This window comes from Amphiprion ocellaris, chromosome 3, assembly GCF_022539595.1.
Source record: "Amphiprion ocellaris isolate individual 3 ecotype Okinawa chromosome 3, ASM2253959v1, whole genome shotgun sequence".
NCBI lineage: Eukaryota > Metazoa > Chordata > Actinopteri > Pomacentridae > Amphiprion > Amphiprion ocellaris.
This window is the reverse complement of record NC_072768.1, coordinates 25,552,293-25,571,934: the sequence shown is the minus strand read 5'-3', so window position 1 is coordinate 25,571,934 and position 19,642 is coordinate 25,552,293. Positions and strand designations below refer to the sequence as shown.

Genomic DNA, 19,642 nt, shown 5'->3' with positions numbered 1-19,642 from the left:
TGGAAATTTTTGCGAGATGAACCAGAATTTTGTATTTATTGTATTCGTTTAGATAAGTACATCTAAATATACTGCGAAGCAAATGATTTTACAAAGTGAATTTCACGTAAACCTATTTCTTAATTTTAATATGTCTTTATTACGTTTAGGCGCCATAATGGCCAACAACGGGTCCTCACAGCATACCTTCTCCTGATTGGCTGAGAGAGAAGACAGCGCTTCACTCAACCTCACGATTACCAAAACATGACTGAGCGTTTTTCCACGTGACGTTTAGTACTCTAGATGTCAAAATTACATTGATCAACGTTGAAAACGTTCTGTCTGTGAATCACATTAACAATGAGTCGACTACACCTTAGATAAAGTGAAAGCTAGCTATTTAACACAACACTGACATGCTGACATTTTGCTTGTTGACAAAGAAGAACAAAAGTCACAAATTCTTACAGCAAAGAAGCTGAATCCAGCAAATGTTTGGTGTGTCGACATACCTGCGGCACAGGTGACGTAAAACTGCTGCATTATGAAGATGAACTATTGAATAAGTCAAAACGGAAAACTGAAATTAACTTTCAGCTTTGTTTCCATTTGATTAGGACACTGAATGCAGATTCTATGAAACTGACAATGTCAACACCGACAAATACATAATTAAGAGGTTTTCATGTAAGCATGCAGTTTAGTCTTATGAGAAATAACATGAAGCATAAAATAGTGATATTAAGATTAAATGTCAGTGATGATGATTGACTCAGTGAGAATGATTCCTTAGATGTAGCCTATAAATCCAAGAGTGCAGTGATGATACATAAACATGAGACAGATTATCTGTATATTCATAAATATAAAAACACAGTATCCTATAGTCACGTATTTGAAACTCAGCAGTCAGCAACAGTAACACAGAACAACAACTGGATCTAAGACAGAAAGAGAAACGCCTCTTTTATATTCTATCGTTCAAAAGTTTGGGGTCACATGCAAATTCACGTTTTCCATGAAAACTCACACTTTTATTCAAGTGTTAAAATAATTGCACAAGGGTTTCCTAATCATCAATTAGCGTTTCACCACCATTAACTAACACAATGTATCATTACAACACAGGAGTGATGGTTGCTGGAAATGGGCCTCTGCACTCCTATGTAGATGTTCCATTAAAAATCAGCCTTTTCCAGCTAGAATAGTCATTTACTACATTAACAATGTCTAGACTGTATTTCTGATTACTTGAATGTTATCTTCTTAGACAAAAAAACTACTTTTCTTTCAAAAATACGGACATTTCAAAGTGACCCCAAACTATTGAACGGTAGTGTAAGTCCAGGTATAACTCTCGAAAGACAACAGAAAAGTCTCTCTCGATCTGTGGTTCCAGCTGGTCAGGTCCAGAGATCTCAGCTTCCTCTGTAGGTGCTGTAAGAGAAGCGACTCATCAGGAGAGGGAGGTGAAACCTCTGGTCTGGGTCACTGATGGTGAACACAACCTGGAAACACACACACACACACACACACACACACACACACACACACACACACACACACACACACACACACACACACACACACAGACACAGAGAGAGAGAGAGAGAGAGACTACTTTTTGTAAGAAACAACCAAAAAACACAGCTTGTCACAAGGATGCTACTTATATTTTCATCATGCCATGTATGATGACAAAAAAGCCATTCTAATTCTAAGCCATTCTAATTCTATTTTTTATTGTTGAAGCAAATCCGGATCACACACGTTGCTACAGACCATATAATAAATGATAGTTACTTTGTGTATTGTGGTAAATGATTTTTTGTCTTCATTTATTGTTATTTATTATTATTATTATTATTATTATTATTATTATTATTATTATCATTATTATTATTATTATTATTATTGTTATTATTATTATTATTATTATTATTATTATTATTATTATTATTATTATTATTATTATTATTATTATTATTATTATTATTATCATTGTTTATTATCATGGTGATGTGATAGGCTGTGTCCTACCAACAACGTTGATATTTAATTTAACTCCTCCAATTCAAACATTCTCATGTGATAATCTTGACATTAATTCGTTTTATCTGATTTGGCGACACCTTGTGGTGATCAACTGTCACATCAGAACAGCAAATTTTATATATGAACTTTTTCAGTTCTTTGAAACTTTTTAAAACTACCTTTGACACTGGGTAATTTAAATACTAAATAATTTAGTCTTGTATTATGTATTCAGTAATTAATTTCTTTATTTTTAAACAAGTAGATTTTTTAAAGTTAGTTTTTCTTTCTCCAAGTAGAATAATCAATGAATGGAATGATTCATAACCATGTACATGACGACACCAGTAATTGTGTTGATGAATTCTTTGGCCTCTTTTTAAAAATAAAAAAAATAATAAAAATGAAACTATGTACTTCTGAGATGTTCTTAAAATCTTAGAACAGTCTGTTCATGGGATTAAGTTTTTTAAACAATAATTTAGAACTTAAACACAACTATAGCAATCTTTAACTGTAACAATATTATTCTCCATTAAACATCTATGGATACATTTAGTACAGTGTGACTAAATCAGACCATCAAATTAATAATTGAAAATATACTGAATGTAGTGGTAATGATCAATGAAATTTTTCAACTAAGCGCAGTACTGCAGGGCTGCTCAGTCATTGTATCATTTCCAACAACTGAAATCTTTAAAAAATGTGTGGATCCAGACTATACACCACATCACTGCTAAAATCTAATCAACTGATCCTTGCATAATTTCCGACCTTCCCTGAAAATTTCATCCAAATCCGTTAGTCCATTTCTGAGTAAAGTAACAGACAGACAAAGCAACGCAGATCGTCACATAACTCCGTCGAGGCTCTGCCTCCTTGACAGAATAACTCATCTCACCTCTACATAAGGATAGAAGCAGGTCTGATCCAAGCTTTCCCAGTATGCTCCCGTCTCAAAGCGCAGCTTGTACATGCCGGGTGTGAAAGCTTCCCGGCTGATGAGTACAGAGCAGCGGCCATCTTCATTTGTTGTCCTAAAAATCATTAATGAAGCGCTGTGTTATGAAGATCTCCTACAACATCTCCGACTTTTCAATTTCATCGCCGTCTAGTTGATCACAGTTGGTCTTTGGTGAGAACTTTTTATTTGACTTAAAAGTAGATACACCTGTAATTATTATTATCAGAGCAGTCTGATTTGTGACTGCTCAGTCTGTGTTGTCTGTGTTTTAAAGAACAGACTGATGTCAGAGCCATTACCCTGGACCTTCAGAAATCCAGGGTGCACTAGCATCCATAGCATTGTAACTACGGATGCCATCATCACAATGCATCCATCACTTCATATGGTACTTGATTTGTAAGTGTTGTCGAAATGGAATCCATTGTGACTGATTCTTAAATGCTAAAACTGAAACTGCAATGATGTAAATAGGAACACCCAAAACTCATTACATGCTACAATTTAGTATTAGCTTCAAACACATTCGTTTTGAGGAAAATGCATAAATTAAAGATAAAAACACATATTTAAAGCATACCCAACATTCAGCATGGTCCATATCATCAACTGGGAGTCCAATCGGTGCAGACTGAGAGCCATCTTGGCACCTGGGATGCCATCGCCAGTGTTCAGCACGTGAGTGGTCAACGGGCTGGATTCTGCTGCCGCCATAATCTGATAGGCACAAGTGTACAGGTTACCCTTTGCTGTAGGACCTTTAATTAGTGTCTGAGCACCAAAGGTCCCAAGGACCCTCTTGAAACTAATGGGTTTCTTCTTTTTATTTTTTCTCCCATTTTTGAATCTCAATTTTGAAGGCCTAAAAATACTTCAAAATGTGTGAAAAATTGCACACACATCAGGACCGGTGAAAAATTTGATATTTTATGGAATTTGCATAGGTGTGAGCCAAAATGGCTCAATAGCTGCGCCTGGAAATTTTTAAACAGGCTCTACGACCAGGATGTGTCACTTACAACTATGAAATTTGGTAGGCATAAGTAACTTGTCATGATGCACAAAAATGTAATTGACAACCATACCTAAAACACAGCAGGAAGTCGGCCATTTTTAATTATGTGTCATATTTTGGATGATTTTGGACCTCTCTTTGCACATTTTCAAAAGCTATAAACTCAAACAGATTAATCCTGACAGAGCTTAAATTTGGCCAGAATGTACTCTAGAAAAGGAGGGTTTGGAAATGGTGGCCGGCGAAATACCAACAATTTGCCATGACACAGGAAATGTTGTGTAACTGACCTGATGAATTCTATAGACCAAAATATAGTCACAGAGAGAGCGCCACCTTGTGGATGGGTCACCATAATACAGGAAGTGCTGTCTAACTAGCCTGTACATGCTCCAGTCTGCTTCAAACTTTACAGTCCAGCCCTGATAACATACCTAGGCCAATATACATTCACAATGATAGCGCTGCCTGGTGCAGTTTCGATAGGTCGTCATCAAAAATGCAATAGGCAGAAATACACTCTAAGTCACAGCGCCACCTGGTGGACATGCTTGGATTCGTTGACCAGCAAGGATGCGACAACCTGACTAACGCTGCTTACAGCTTTAATCATAGTTACAATTTGAATGGGACCATGGCAAATGCCAGATATGAGGTTAAGTAACAAGCAAAGCTTTGATTAAAGTAAATTAACATTGTTTCATCATCAAAAGTGTAGTCACAATTAAATGGCTGTACAACACTTATTATTATCATTATTATTATTGATAATATTATTATCAGTGCGACGTTCAATACAATTGACCACAACATATTACTAGAGAGACTGGAAAACAATGTGAGACTTTCTGGTATATTGTTTATCTGTTTAGAATCCTATGATAAAAGTACAGGACTGTTTAGTATGATTCATAAAAAACACATCTATACGTACAAAAATAGCATGTAGAGTTCCTACAGGCTCCATTCCTCTGTTTCTTCTGTTCATTATCCACAAACTTGGCCAACAACAAAATATTTTCTCATAGTTTTGCTAATGATACACAATTTATACAAAATTTATAGATTTGATGCACCAAAGATTCATGCAGTTGAACAAAGAAAACTGAAAAAAGGTTTTTGAGACTAAGGAAGATTAAAAGTGCACGGAAACTAGGCAAGAGCCAAATCTGAGTTTAGTTATGGACTCAGACCTAAATGTCAACATCCACATCAGAGAAAGTACAAAATCACCCTGCTACTACCTTCAAAATATTTTAACCATGGCAAGACTTATGTCTTAGGTACCCTTGTTCAAAGGGACTTTTTTAATACATATAAAACGAGATGCCTAATGTATTCAGCCACCTAAATTTATCCACTACTTCAAGCTAAGGGACAAAATATGATACAAGGTTTTGAATATTCTCCTTCAAAAACATCAGTTTCAGCAAAGAAGTCTTCTTTGTTCTTGTGTTAACAAATGTGTCAGGCAAAACATCTGCAATCCAGTGTGCCTGAGGTGGGGATCACTTTAACATTTGCTCTTCATATTCTTTAGTGGAAAAAGGTAAGGTGTAAATGTGTGTTGTTGTTGTTGTTGTTTTTTTTTTTTTTTTTAAGTTTAGTTATTAATGTGAAACAGAAAAAAACTCAAACTCTGTGTATTTTAGTGTAAGAAAAAACCTTACCTGTGTGTGTATGCTCCCCTCTCTTGCAGCAGGATCATTCAGCTCTTAAAAGCAACCAGCTATACCATCACAGACATTTACCCAGCATGCACTGTAAACAAACCTGGTGTCAAAGGTTGTCCTGATTCTAATGAATCATTAAAAGGTTTCCTTCAGTCAACAGCATGTAGAGGGCCTCGCTTAATGATTGTGACTGTTCATACATGATAAGACTCTGGTGATTTAATTAAAACAATACAATAAAATAGATACAGCCTGAATGACAATCATAGCTGTTTGGTTTCAATTCTTAGTGAAAAGTTTAGATACCTCTGAAACCTTTGAGGGTTATTTGTTTCTGCCTTCTTCATATTTTCTCCTATATCCCAACTTTCCTTTCATCATGATGCATTTGGCCTCTTTCTGGGGAAAACCTGGTAAAATCTTTACTTCAGTGCTATATGCCCACACATTGGAGAGCAGCTCCCCTTACATTAGTCCCACACACATGGATAATACTGCTGAACCTAGTGGGCAATTAGGCATCGCTGCTCCTGCAGTTATTCCCTGTTACTCTAAAAGATAGCTTGGATTTTTTGAAGTGAGGTTATATGAGATACTTCTCTATTAACAGTGTGTTCATCAGTAGTATATTGTTTTAAAAAAAAAAAAATTTAATGGTAAAATTCCACCAGCTGTGGTTGCCAGAATGCTACTGTAAAATTACAGTGAGACATTTACTTCACTTACAGTGAAGAAATGCTTTGATGCTGTTGATTTTAAGGTTAAAAAATGTGCTTCATTCCATATTTTACTGTAAAAAAAGTTTCAACCTTTAACAAATTTTTTGTTTTACTTGAAAATTTACATGAAAATACCTATAAAATAGCATTCTGGGAACCACAGCTGCCGGAATTTTACTGTGAAAAAGTAGCTTTATGTTTTACATGTCTAAAAATACTTTGCTGTTTGCTGGTGACCCACAGAAATGTATACTGTAAAAAAAAAAAAAAAAAAAGAAGAAAGTGTATATTGTATATACACACACACACACACACACGCACGCACACACACAAACACATATATATATATATATATATATATATATATATATATATATATATATATATATATATATATATATATATATATATATATATATATATATATACACATATTTTTTTTCTTTCTTCTTTTTTAGAGTATACATTGCTGTGGGTCACCAGCAAACAGCAAAGTATTTTTAGACATGTAAAACATAAAGCTACACACAGAAATCAAATTAATAAAAAGCACATCAGCTCCAACCATCCAAGTTCTATGAAAAACATGTTTACTACTTTCACAATGAAATAGGTAACATTTAGCACTGACCAAACACAAAAGTGTCAACAGAAGCTACAATGAAGTTTCCAAAACAATTCTGTCTGCAGTTACAGGATTTCTTATTAAAACATTTTCACCTTTTTAAAAAATATTTAAAATACATTTTTTTTTAAATAAAGAGTCGCTACTATGCACATAAATAATTTCAAGTATCACTTTTTTTTAAAACAACAAATATTTTACATGAACATTCTGAACATATTTACAGTCATTGCTGTTTATATTGACAAGTCTTTATATGTTTGACTTGGCAACACTTTAGTGGTTATACTCTCCATTAAACCATCACCCAAATTCTGGTGGAATGAACAATATCTCACAAAATGCAATATGGCTCCAACCAATGAATATGACACTGAACCATTTTTGCAGAAGTAACGATAGCATATTGAATGCTACACACTTTATGTGAGTTGTCTTCGTAGAAGTGTGCGGTGCAGCACAGTGTAACTGTCATTTAACAGTGCGATGGCAGTACAACTCTGGGCCACAAAAAGTCCTTTAGTATTTACTCATGCACATTTGCACTGACGGTGATCATAAATTCACTGCGATTTTAATAACATGTAAAAGTGACGGAAAATTACTATATCTGACACATGCAACAAGCATTTGAAATGCAAAGCCAGGGCAAGGCTTTATCATCTTTCAGGAAACATGAACCAGCTGGTACTTTTATTGTCAACTCTCATCTGATGGTCTCATTGCAGTCTCCACCTGCTGACAAGTTTTCTTTTGAAATGTATTTATCTATCAAAGTGGACAGTGTAGATTAATCAGTACTGACATTTCATAGAGGCTGGTGTAAAAGGGTCAGCAGCTTATTTACACCTGTAGTCCTCACTGAAACCTGAAACAAACTGGCCTATAATAATCCACTTGCTAATTTCACCTAAACTGTACTGGCTTTTCTGAAAATAACTCTTTGATCTTGCAAATTAATCCACCAGCTAAACTGAACCAAGCTATTATACTTTGCTCTGGATAACCTGAATATAATTGTTTTTATCTCCTAAACAAAGCAATAGCTGACCTGGACCACAGGTTTTGCTCTGTTAAACTGGTTCTTCAGCTAATCTAAGGAAAACAGAATCCACTAAACTGATCTGTAGCACAATGTTAACTCTTTGAGAACTACTGGCGGATCCATCCATTTTCTTCCAATTATTCAGCGTTGGGTCATTATGGCAGCAGTTTCCCTCTCCCTAGCAACAATTTCCAGTTCCTCCTGAAGGATACTGAGGTATTCCAAGGCCAGATGAGATGTGTAGTCCAGGAAGTTCTGGGTTCTGGGTTCTGGGTTCTGGGTTCGAGGTCTCCCCCTAGTTGGACATTCCCGGAAAACTTCCGCCCACTAGGCATCCTAATCAGATGGTAAACCACCCCACCTGGCTCCTGTCAACATGAAGGATCAGCGACTGTACTCCCATCCCCATCTACTCATGGATGTCCAAGCTCCTCTCTCGATTTCAGGACTCAACCCACCCACCGTACAGACAAAACCCATTTTGGCTACTTGTAGTTACAATCTTGTTCTTTCAGTCACCACCTAGAACTCATGACCATAAGTGAGTGTTGGAACAAAGGCCAACTTGCAAAACTGAGAGCTTCACCTAAGTAGGGTTTTGTGAGGTACTTATTCATAGTCAGTGTATAGATGGAAGCTGGCACACCCACAATTTGGAGAAGCAGACAGGAGTACTGACACAAAGATTGCTGTGGACAGAGTCAGCAACAAAACATATTTTAGCAACCTAAAAAAAAAAAAGGCATAGCCCAAAACATCTATATTATTTTAAGTGCACACTATATTTGGAATATTTTAACTGCTTTATCTTGTCATCAGAAAGTCATTTTCAGCATAACAGTGAACATGGGCAAGTGAGCATACACTTAAACTGATAGTGATTCTTCAGTTGGGTCTCTTTGGGTGGCTAAAATATATTTGGCTGCTGTCCCTCTCCACAACATTGCATTGCTTAGTTTCCATGCCGTAAACTCCTGCATGTCCAAACTGTGGATGTGCCAACTGCAATCTAATATAGGTAATAAACTAACTATCAATAAGTAGCTCTTACAACTCGACTTCAAAAAATCTAAACTAATCGTTGAAGAGTTAATGTGAAACAAACCAAGAGCAGATCCAATTATCAAAAACTGTGCTTTAAGCTAATTTTAAAGCCAGTGATTAAGCTGCTAAATGTATTCTAACATTTTTCTTGATAAATTTGTTTGCTAACCTAAACTAACAAGTGATCAAATAAAGTTTCAGCAAAATTGAATTTAACTAACCGCTGAAAATGTCACGGTCATGGATGTTATCGTAAAAAGATTCATATTCACGGTGGAAAATTGTAATCTTCCAATTTATATCCACTACATGCAATTTTCCTTCTGAGCTAGTGTTCATTTCAGGAAATTGTCAGAGTCCATATATCACTTTATAGCTGTTTTTCTGAGTGAATTGAACAGTGTAGACCCAGGGAGTCATAAAACTATGCTCATTCAGGCTTAAACTCAGAACTATAATGCAGTCCTGCACACAGCTGGTTACACATAATGAAAGCAGGCCTGATGAAAATAAATTGTGTGATAAGGAGCTGCCAGCTGCTGCCAAACTGACTTCATTAATGGTGATCAGTGGGGAGTCCAGCAGGACAGCGTGGTTAGGGGACGGATCAGGCCAAAAGCGAAGAAAATACATCTACAGTCCAATGTTAACTTTGCGACCAATGAATAAAATGTTGTTTGATTGAGGCAAAGATGTCGACAGACCCTTGATTGCATTACTAAAAAAATCCCAAATAAAATCTAATAAATTGCTCATTACAAAGAATTATTTGAATGAAGAAATTTTAACCTCCTAAACATCTTTTTTTTTTAAAGAGCGTATTGTTAATACTACTACTACTACTACTACTACTACTAATAATAATAATAATAATAATAATAATAATAATAATAATAATAATAACAAAATAAGAATATTAATAATAATAACAACAATAACAATATAAATATAATAAACATAATAATGAGATATTTGATATTATCCAATTATTATATTTATTGGTTACTCCTTTTCCCAAATAATTTGAAGAAATCTAAAATGCAAGGCCAACCAAAGCTTGGGTCTTAAGAGGAAGTTGCTGTAAGCTAATTTTTTGAACCTATTGATATTACTGTAGTTGAAATCAGTGGTGATCATCTAACCAGTATGGTTTTAAAGTTAAAAGATATTTTTAATATAGAGTGCTGGTGTCAGTGATGTGTGAGGAACACAACTGAGATTTTACCATCAGCGTAAACTGGAAACCAGAACAGAAGATGGTACAACATAATACAAATCAAACTGACGGTACTGGATGAATTCAGGTGTAGAGGAGAGTTCATGCAGGTCAAGTTGCCAACATCTTCTGGAAGCATCTTCAATACCAGCTGTTACCAATGTGAGCCTCTGTTCTACAAGGATCTGCAAAGTGAACAAGAGAGGAATCTCAAGCTATGGATCTCCAGGACACAAACACAGTCCAATATATAAAAAATTTTCCAAGTTCGGCTGCAGTGTTTCGACTCCTTTCTTCAATACAAACTTGATCTTGTACAAAATGGATTTTACCATGAGAATTTACTAACAGAGGGGGTCAGTGTAGTCTGGTGATATGTAAATCTGTTTCAAAATAAGATTTCAACTGAAGGTAAAGGCCCACATTTAAAAATCTTTTTTAAGTTTTATAGTTCCAAATCAAATAATTACTCCGCCAAGAAATGCGGCAGAGTTCTGTGATGATCGCCATTGTTTTGTCTGTTAGTCTGTTTGTCTGTTAGCAACATTACTCACAAACAGACAAACAGATTTGGATAAAATTTTCAGCGAAGGTCAGAGTTGACACAAGGATCAAGTGATTAGATTTTGGCAGAGATGCGGCTTATAGTCTGGATCCACGGATTTGTTAAAGATTTTTGAATCATTGCGAGATAGCAGCTTGGTGTCACTGTAACTATGAACGCTACATCAGCTGCCTGCTGATGATCACATGATTGCAATCCTACTACAGATCGACTGCTGAGGACCACAAATTTTTTAAAGATTTGATCCATCGGAAATCCTACAACCACTGAGGAGCCTTGGCGGAGTACTGTGCTCTCTGAGTGATTTTCTCGTTTTCCTATTGACTACAATCACTTAAACTAAAATGTTCTGATATCTTCCACAGCCTATTGAGAAGTAATTAAATAGAAAGAGCTCCATGGGAAAACAGGTACGTCTTTATTGCAGTTTGAATACTTCATGGAAAAATGCCCCTCAGATCTAATTAACTTCAAATTGTCTAAGCAGTGCTTTAAATTACTGCTGACCATTTTTTAAAGCATGCCACCAGCATTTTAGCACCAGGCAGCTATTGGTTTCAGTTCGTTTCATCGCTCTGTGAGGAGCAAATAAGAGACTTAAAAATACAGTGTAAATGTTAATACTTCAAAATAAACAGCTTGGTGCCTATATTTATGCAACCAGAGAGTCTAAAGACACTCTGCAATTCCAGTCTGCTGCTGAGCAGCAATGTTGACTTATTTCATGAGAAGCTTTTCTTCACCACCCAGGATTTTGTAGATGGTCCCACCTCCTAACTGCATAATAAAATGACAATAAATAACTCTGGAATCCAACTGCTCACTGATGACTCAATTATCTTACATGTTTTGAGTCTTGTCAGCGAGATTTCATGGTGTACTGAATGAAGTGAAAATGAATTAGAACACTAGAAATCAGTCTAAAAAACTTTACAGTAATGTAAATTATGTACAATTTTAGGATATCCCTCTGAACTCTGGAGGTTTCTGGCCATTTTTTGCATCTGTTACATTTTTCATCAATGTGAACTCATTTTTCTTTGCAAAATAAAGTCCTGCACCAACAGTACAACCATGGCTAAAAGGAGAGTGAAGTCAAAAATGTCTTTTGTGCAGTATGATAGAGGTATGATGCCATAAATACCAGGAGTATCCATTGCAGGTTAGAACATAAATGATTTACATTATGCAGATGACACAGTGAAGAGAATTTGCAGACTATAGTATTCATAATAATTAATACAGAGAGCCAAAAAAATTGGTCTGTCTTTACACAAAAAGAAAACAGAAGTAATGGTAATTTCAAAGAAAAATGTCATCACAACCTGTAACATAGAATTAGACCAAGAGATACTGAAACAGGTTCATCATTTCAAATATCTCGGTTCATGGATGACATCAGATGGGAGGTGTGAAATAGTTATCAGATGTAGAGTAGCAATGAATGCAAGAATAGCATTTATGAAAATGAAAAATATACTGACAAATGAGAAAATAGCAATGAGCATCCATATGAGGACTCACAGCTGTTACATTCTACTAGTTCTGATGTATGGATGTGAATCTTGGAACATAAAAAATAAAATGTCAAACAAAATCAGAGCAGCAGAGATGTGGTTTTACAGACGATTGCTACGTATATATTATACGGACAGGATAAGCAATGAAGATGTTTTAGAATTACTAAACACAAATTATACGCTACTGAACAAAATTAGGAAACGGCATGCAACATTTTTGGACACATCATAAGGGAAGAGACCCTGAAATATATTGTCACAACTGGAAAAATTAATGAGAAGAGAGGCCGAGGCAGAGACAGAATGAAAATGATAGACGGACTGACATCATGGCTACACATGAAATGGCAACAGTCACAATTCAGAAAGTAAAAGATCGGATTAGATAGAGAGAAATGATCGCCTATGCTGAATGGCATGGCACTTGATTGATTGCCATAAATAAGAAAAAGAAAAGCTAAACCTCTTTAATTTGTCTGAAAAAAATTGAAAAAAAAAATCGAATCAACATTTTTTTCCTAGTGCCCCCAGATGATACTGGGGAAAAAAAACAAAGGCTTCACTTTCAATAGAATTGCATATTTTTACAACTGCTGAAACTTTTTAAACATTAATCTGCACATTTTCATCAACTCTACAAAAAAATGTTTCCCCTTGCCAAATGTATCTAAAACATGCCTTGAGCAACCTGCTGGTGGGTTTTGAGGTTAGGATTGGAGTTGCTGTTAAATAATATGGATATATTCTACATTCTCTTAATGTCTGTAAACTCAATTAATACACCAAAGCTAACAATGAAGTGTATTATCTGTGTATTCAAGGCCTGACACAACTTAAGGCTCTATGCCACTGAGCTCCACTGCTGTCCAAGAGCTGTTTAAAACATACCACTGAGTCAACGTGTGTTAATCCTTCATTACCAGGAACACATCACTGTGTTTTTGAATCGATCCCACTCACAACATTCAGCTGCCCCGGACTCTCATAGGAGCACCAAATATGGATCAATACACTGCTCCCAACAAATCACCCCGTTTCAGTAAAATTTGTTGAAAACTACAGTGGCCAGCTACGCCAGAAAATGACTTTTCCTTTTCTAAAAATGAAACTATACATACACTACCATTCATAAGTTTGGAGTCACTTAGAAATGTCATTAATTTTTTTGAAAGAAAAGCAATTTTTTTCAATAAAGATAACATTAAATTAATCAGAAATACAGTCTAGACATCATTAATATGATAAATGACTATTCTAGCTGGAAATGGCTGATTTTTAATGGAATATCTCCATAGGGGTACAGAGGAACATTTCCAGCAACCATCACTCCTGTGTTCTAATGCTACATTGTGTTAGATAATGGTGTTGAAAGGCTAATTGGTGATTAGAAAACCCTTGTGCAGTTATGTTAGCACGAGTGTGAGTTTTCATGTAAAATATGAAATTGTGTGGGTGACCCCAAACTTTTGAACAGCAGTGTATATTTAGAGTAAATAAGTTTTTTGCTGACACTAATAAAATGTAGGCTAAATCCCACCTCATCTGTTAAAGAGCTCCAATGTCTAATGTGTCATCTTCATACCTGGACTGCAGCATCACAGGTCATCCTCCTGAGAATGATAATGCTTTATCTGAAGAAAGAAAAGACAACCTCTTAACAGAGCAGTTGGTCGATTATAACACACTGTAGTTATCGTTCCCTGGTACAGCTTCTATCTTTACCTCCTCACCATCATCATCACTGCAGCTCATCTTTACTGAATGGAGCACTCACACATGCTCATTTCCTGTTCATAATAGCACCTTTTGTTGTGCATGCACATGGAGCGATGAATGGTAATTACTAAAACACACTCTCTTCTTCATGCACACTCAGCTTCTTCATGTCAGAGGAACAATACAGCAGATTAAAGGCCGATCTGTTCCCTGCCTCCACTCAGATTGATGAGGCAGCGTTGCTGTCTTAGGCAGGTTTCCCTGTAAAGAAACAGAAACACGGAAAGCATCCTTCCTCCATTCGGCTGATCCGATCCACACCGGTGAGATGCTGAACAAAAAGACCTGCAAGGCAACAGTAAACATGTCTTCCACCAGTGTGTCGCCGTGAGTCACATGCTCACTGTTTGGTCAAAGTAAATATTTTATATGAAGAGGGCATTCCAAAGTCAGATGAAAGGATGGACCATGGCAAATAAATACTTTCGTTCCAACATTACACTTTCACACAGTCATGCTCTGACTGTTGGAAAAACACAATGGGCAATTTGAAGACATCATCTTGTGAAAAGGGATATTCAGCTATTGTCTGATATTTTGTACAATTATGTGACTAAGAAACTTAACTGACTGATAAAGAGAATGATTGTTAGAACCCCAGCTCTACCCTGCCCGGGAAACATGCCACATTCAAAACCAAACTAAGAGCAAGTGTTGCCTTCCACTGATACATGAATTGGTGGTGGGGACTATCCACAAGAGGGCAGTATTATATTATCTGACTGCAGAGGGGCCAGCTACTGGGGTACACCACCGTTCAATATATTGGGGTCACGTAGAAATGTCCTTATTTTTGAAAGAAAAGCATTTTTTTCATTGAAGACAACATTAATCAGAAATACAGTCTAGACATTGTTAATGTGGTAAATGACTATTCTTGCTGGAAAAGGCTGGTTTTTAATGGAATATCCACATAAGGATACAGAGGCACATATCCAGCAACCATCACTCCTGTATTCTAATTGGTACCTTATTGTGTTGAAAGGCTAATTGATGATTCAAATATTATCATTATACCATTTTCTACACTCCGCGTCATCCTCATTAGGGTTGCGGGCGGCTGGAGTCTATCCCAGCTGACTTAGGGTGAAGGCAGGAGACACTTTGGACAGGTGACCAGTCTATTTACGGCTACATATAGAGACAAACAATCACACTCATATTCACACCTACGGACGATTTAGAGTAATCAATTAACCTCAACATGTTTTTGCCAGAGTACCCGGAGAAAACCCACGCATGCACAGGGGGAACATGCAAACTCTATGCAGAAAGATCCCGGGAAGGCAGGGACGTGAACCGGGCATCTTCTAGCTGCAAGGCTAAAGTGCTAACCACCTTTCCACTGTGCAATCCAATTAGAAAACCCTTGCGCAAATATATCAGCAGATGAATAAAAGTGTGAGTTTTCCTGGAAAACATGGAATTGCCTGGGTGACTTTGGAACATCACTGTAAATGTCTATAGGGGTAAGCCATTAGTGTAGTTGGATAGAAGGTATTATTTATCATGTGTGTGTAAGTATGAGGGTATTCAAGATATATATTTGTCTTTTACAATTTGCAGTAATACATCTGTAGGGGTAGTCGTGATATACAGTCATGGAAAAAATAGATTCTGGTCTTTGAGCCCCATCCTCATTGAATGAGGTTCCACTGCACACAAATTCATCCCACAGCCTTCAGCTGTAATCCGTACAGTCATCCCCACTGGTTAAGTATACAGCCATGGAAAAAATTATTAGACCACCCTTGTTTTCTTCAAATCCTTGTTTATTTTAATGCCTGGTACAACTAAAGGTACATTTGTTTGGGCAAATATAATGATAATAACAAAAATAGCTCATAAGAGGTTAATTTAAGAGATGATATCTAGCCATTTCCCATGGTTTTCTTGATAACCAAAATCACTTAAGTTCTTACATCAATAACTATGGCATTGTACTGCCAAAAACAGTGCTTTTAGGCATTCCATTCTTTTCTGTCTGTTTTAATCACATGATCCACACAGGAGTTAGTACTTGATTGCATAACCATTGTTTCTGATGACTGCAGCCATGCGTCTTGGCATGCTCTCCACCAGCTTCTGACATTGTTCTGCTGTCACAGCAGCCCATTCCTGTTGCACAAATTCAAACAAATTTGCTTTGTTTTTGGGATTGTGGTTCTCCATTTTGCATTTGATGATTTTCCACAGGTTTTTAATTGGATTTATATCTGGTGATTGAGCAGGCCAAGGCTTGGTTCCAATGTTCTGGTTCTCCATCCAGGTTTTAACTGACCTTGCCTTGTGGCAAGGGGCATTGTCTTGCTGGAAAATCCAGTCATTCGAGGCAGGAAAGAGTTTTCCAGCTGATGGAAAAAGACTGATTCATTCGCCCTTCACACAATTACATTTGTCCTGTTCCACCCATACTGAAACAACCCCAGATTGTCACTGATACACCCCCATGTTTTACTGTAGGGGTTTGTAGGCTTCTCCAGGTTTCCACCGAACCAAGAAGTTGGCTGGAGTGGGCATCAACTGAAAATAGGATTCATCACTGAGGAGAACCTTAGCCCAATCATCAACAGTCCAATCCTTGTGATCATCAGCAAAGAGTAACCAGACTTTCCTCTGTCTTTCATTGATGAAGGGCTTCTTCCGTGCCCTGTGTGACTTCAGACCAGCTTCAAGAAGTCAGTTTCAAGTCACATTTCTTGACAGTGCCCACTTATTTTTAAGGTTTTGGAGGTCTGACAATGATTCCTGACACAGGAAAGGATGAGTGAATGGTCATCTCGTGGCGTATAAAGACATTTCCTGCCGCAACCAGCTAGCAATATGGTAGTACCATGTTCAGCTTGTTTTTTCTTGGCGTAATGAACAATGAACGGCTGTCTTGGAAATCTTCCGTTTTTTCGCTACCTGTCTCTCACTCATGCCAATTCCCAGCAGTGCCAAGATGATTGCCTTTGGGCTTCACATAATTCTTTTGTTTTAGGCATTATGTGAGAGCTGACAACTTCTGAGTTGTGCTACGGCTTGAATGTAAGCAGGAAACTGCTCTAGGCCTTTGCATATGTAGTGCTGCTTATGACATGAAATGTCCTCTTATATACCCTGGGAATACAATTAAGCTTAAGCATGTCAAATAGGACATGAAATATTATGTAATCAGCTGCATTTTTTGTTGTGTTCATTGTTGTATTCTTCAGGTAATATACCTTTAGTGGTACCAGTCATTGAAATGAACAAGAAATTGAAGAAAACAAGGATGGTCTAATAATTTTTTCTATGGCTGTATACTTAACCAGTGGGGATGACTGTACGGATTACAGCTGAAGGCTGCGAGATTAATCTGTGTTCAGGGGAACCTGCTTCAATAAGGCTGGGGCTCAAAAACTAGAATGAAGACCGTAGAAATAGGCACGTCTTTGCTTGAAAGTACTGGACTCTAGTGAAAACTGCGTTCCGTAAATGTAGTTTAAGTAACGAGAGCATTGCTTGTGGAAAGAGACATTGCAGCTGTATCCTCGAAATGTTATTCTTTAAACTAAAAAAACTAAATTCCATTCATCTCCATTGAATTGGTGAAATTTCAAATCATTTGAATATTGTACCGTGTTCTCTGTAATCTTAGCAAACTGGATGAAGCAACATTTTAAAGAAATTTGAAGAAAAAACATTGACCTCTTTGAAGCACCGTGGAGTCCTGAATTTTTTTTAAAACTGTTGCTTGAATTTAATTGATGATTGCATGCAGTAATATAATAAGCTACTGCTGCAAATATCATTCTGTTACAAAATGCAAAACTGAAACTTCCTACATTAGAAAAATTCTTTCAAGGAAACATTATTTGAATGTTTGCTGAAAAAAAAGTTGTTTGGTCAGCTCTGATGGCGTAGGATGTATCCTGAGCTGTGTTCATCCACTTTGTTTCATTTTACTTCAGAAACTGTGAATCTGCGCATTTGCTCTGCAGAAAGGCATTTAGGTTGGCTGTGTAAGATCACAATGACACAAGGTGTAAACAGTTAATGGAGCTGCTGCTGCTGTGCCACCTGTGTAAATTGTCTCTCTGAGTTTGGAGACAACAAGGATTGTCCTGCTGTGTGATGCTGCAGCTGAAAGAAAAAAGAAAAAAAGACAACATTCTATATTTGTTTGTTCAGCACAGCATGTTGTCTGAAAACAGATTTCAAAGTTATATGTGAGTTAGTAATGATGTCTTACTGAAAAACTCTGGCAGGACTGTGATATCAGGAGGCCAAGGCCAGTGGGCTCCAGCCCATTTAAACCCCTGACTTTGATGGTATTGGGTATATAATCGCCACATGGGGGTTGTAGTGGTACACACAGTATTTGCCCTGTTGGGGTAGCTGTAGAGAAAATGTGATATGTATTCATCCTGAAGGGACAGTTGTATATATTCACCCTATTGAGGATAGTTGTGTGGGCAGTCCTGGTATATATTTATACTAGGGGTGTATTATGTATTTACACTTTGGTATTTACTTACTATGTGGTGGTAACAGTGTTCTAAATCCATCATGTGCTACAATGTCAGCTATGAGGGTATTGAGGTACATTTACCCTATGGGAGTAGCTGTGGGGGTACTGAGGTACACTACTGGTCAAAAGTTTTAGAACACCCCAATTTTTTTATTTTTTTATTGGAAATTCTGCATGTTAATGTCTCATTGTACTTTGAAATGAAAGCACAGAACAAATGAAGTTTAAAAAAAATCAATTTAGAAACGAAAATGTATTCTAAACTTTTGACTCATCAAAGTAGTCACCTTCGGTAGATGCAACAGCTGGACACACTCATTCTTTCCACAATGGAAATCAAATATTCCTTGGAAAGTTCTTCCCAACTCTGTTGTAGAAGTTCCCATAAATGTGTGGCACTTGTAGGTTGCTTTGCTTTCACTCTTCTGTCCAGTTCATCACAAACAGCTCCGTGGGGTTTAAGTCTGGAGACTGTGCTGGTCACTCCACGTTCTCAAGATTACCATCTTCCTCTTTTTTTCCTAAGGAAGTTCTGGCATAGCTTGGACTTATGTTTTGGGTCATTATGTTGCCGTAGGATGAACCCCTGACCAACTAGCAACATACCAGAGGATACTGCATGGTGCTGCAGAATGCTGTGGTAGCTGTTTTGGTTCAGGGTTCCTCTCACTCTGTACAAGTCACTGACCCTGGATCCAGCAGAACAGTTCTAGACCATCACGCTTCCTCCTCCATGTTTGACAGTTGATGTCACACACTGAGGAACCAGCCTTTCCTCTCCAGTTTCATAGCAACACACTACTTTCTGCAGTACACTGCTGTTCAAATAATGCTCTGGAGGGTATGGTGCCATGGTGTGTTCCAACCCTAATTCTATGCAGACAGAGGGGGTTGTAAGTAATCAAGAAAAGTTGGGACACCTGTAGGATTTGGTAGCACTAACTTTCAAGGCTTGATCAACCTCCA

The 19,642-nt window shown here is 37.0% G+C and overlaps 2 protein-coding genes across 4 annotated transcripts in view; both read right to left on the bottom strand.

The window, feature by feature from the left end:
- Positions 1 to 115: 115 nt before the first annotated feature.
- On the bottom strand, positions 116 to 5,787 carry LOC111564070 (5-hydroxyisourate hydrolase-like). Its single transcript, XM_023263418.3, has 4 exons — positions 5,669 to 5,787; positions 3,564 to 3,700; positions 2,921 to 3,056; positions 116 to 1,490 (listed from the first exon to the last, which is right to left on the bottom strand). The coding sequence occupies exons 2-4, from the start codon at positions 3,695 to 3,697 to the stop codon at positions 1,401 to 1,403; spliced, it is 360 nt and encodes a 119-aa protein (XP_023119186.1). The 5' UTR covers positions 3,698 to 3,700; positions 5,669 to 5,787; the 3' UTR covers positions 116 to 1,400.
- A 1,170-nt stretch (positions 5,788 to 6,957) lies between these two features.
- Positions 6,958 to 19,642, bottom strand: part of LOC111564031 (RNA-binding Raly-like protein) — a 78,109-nt gene continuing 65,424 nt past the window's right edge. For 2 of the 3 annotated variants that reach the window (XR_008600243.1, XR_004846788.2), the window contains 2 exons: positions 18,398 to 18,543; positions 15,963 to 18,288 (listed from right to left, as the gene is read on the bottom strand). Coding sequence is in view for 1 of the 3 variants with exons in the window: in XM_055006686.1 (XP_054862661.1) it covers positions 14,001 to 14,036 (36 nt within the window). In the remaining 2 variants the exon portion in view is untranslated. Of the gene's footprint in view, positions 10,506 to 13,987; positions 14,037 to 15,962; positions 18,289 to 18,397; positions 18,544 to 19,642 lie in introns of those variants that run through there. The other variant, XM_055006686.1, reaches the window with a different exon arrangement.

Coding starts and splice junctions, on each gene's coding strand:
- LOC111564070 (XM_023263418.3), bottom strand. CDS start 3,697: ATGGCGGCAGCAGAATCCAGCCCGTTGACCACTCACGTGCTGAACACT. Junction 3,057..3,563: donor TGGACCATGCTGAATGTTGG/GTATGCTTTAAA, acceptor AATGATTTTTAG/GACAACAAATGAAGATGGCC. Junction 1,491..2,920: donor GCTTCTATCCTTATGTAGAG/GTGAGATGAGTT, acceptor GTGTGTTTCCAG/GTTGTGTTCACCATCAGTGA.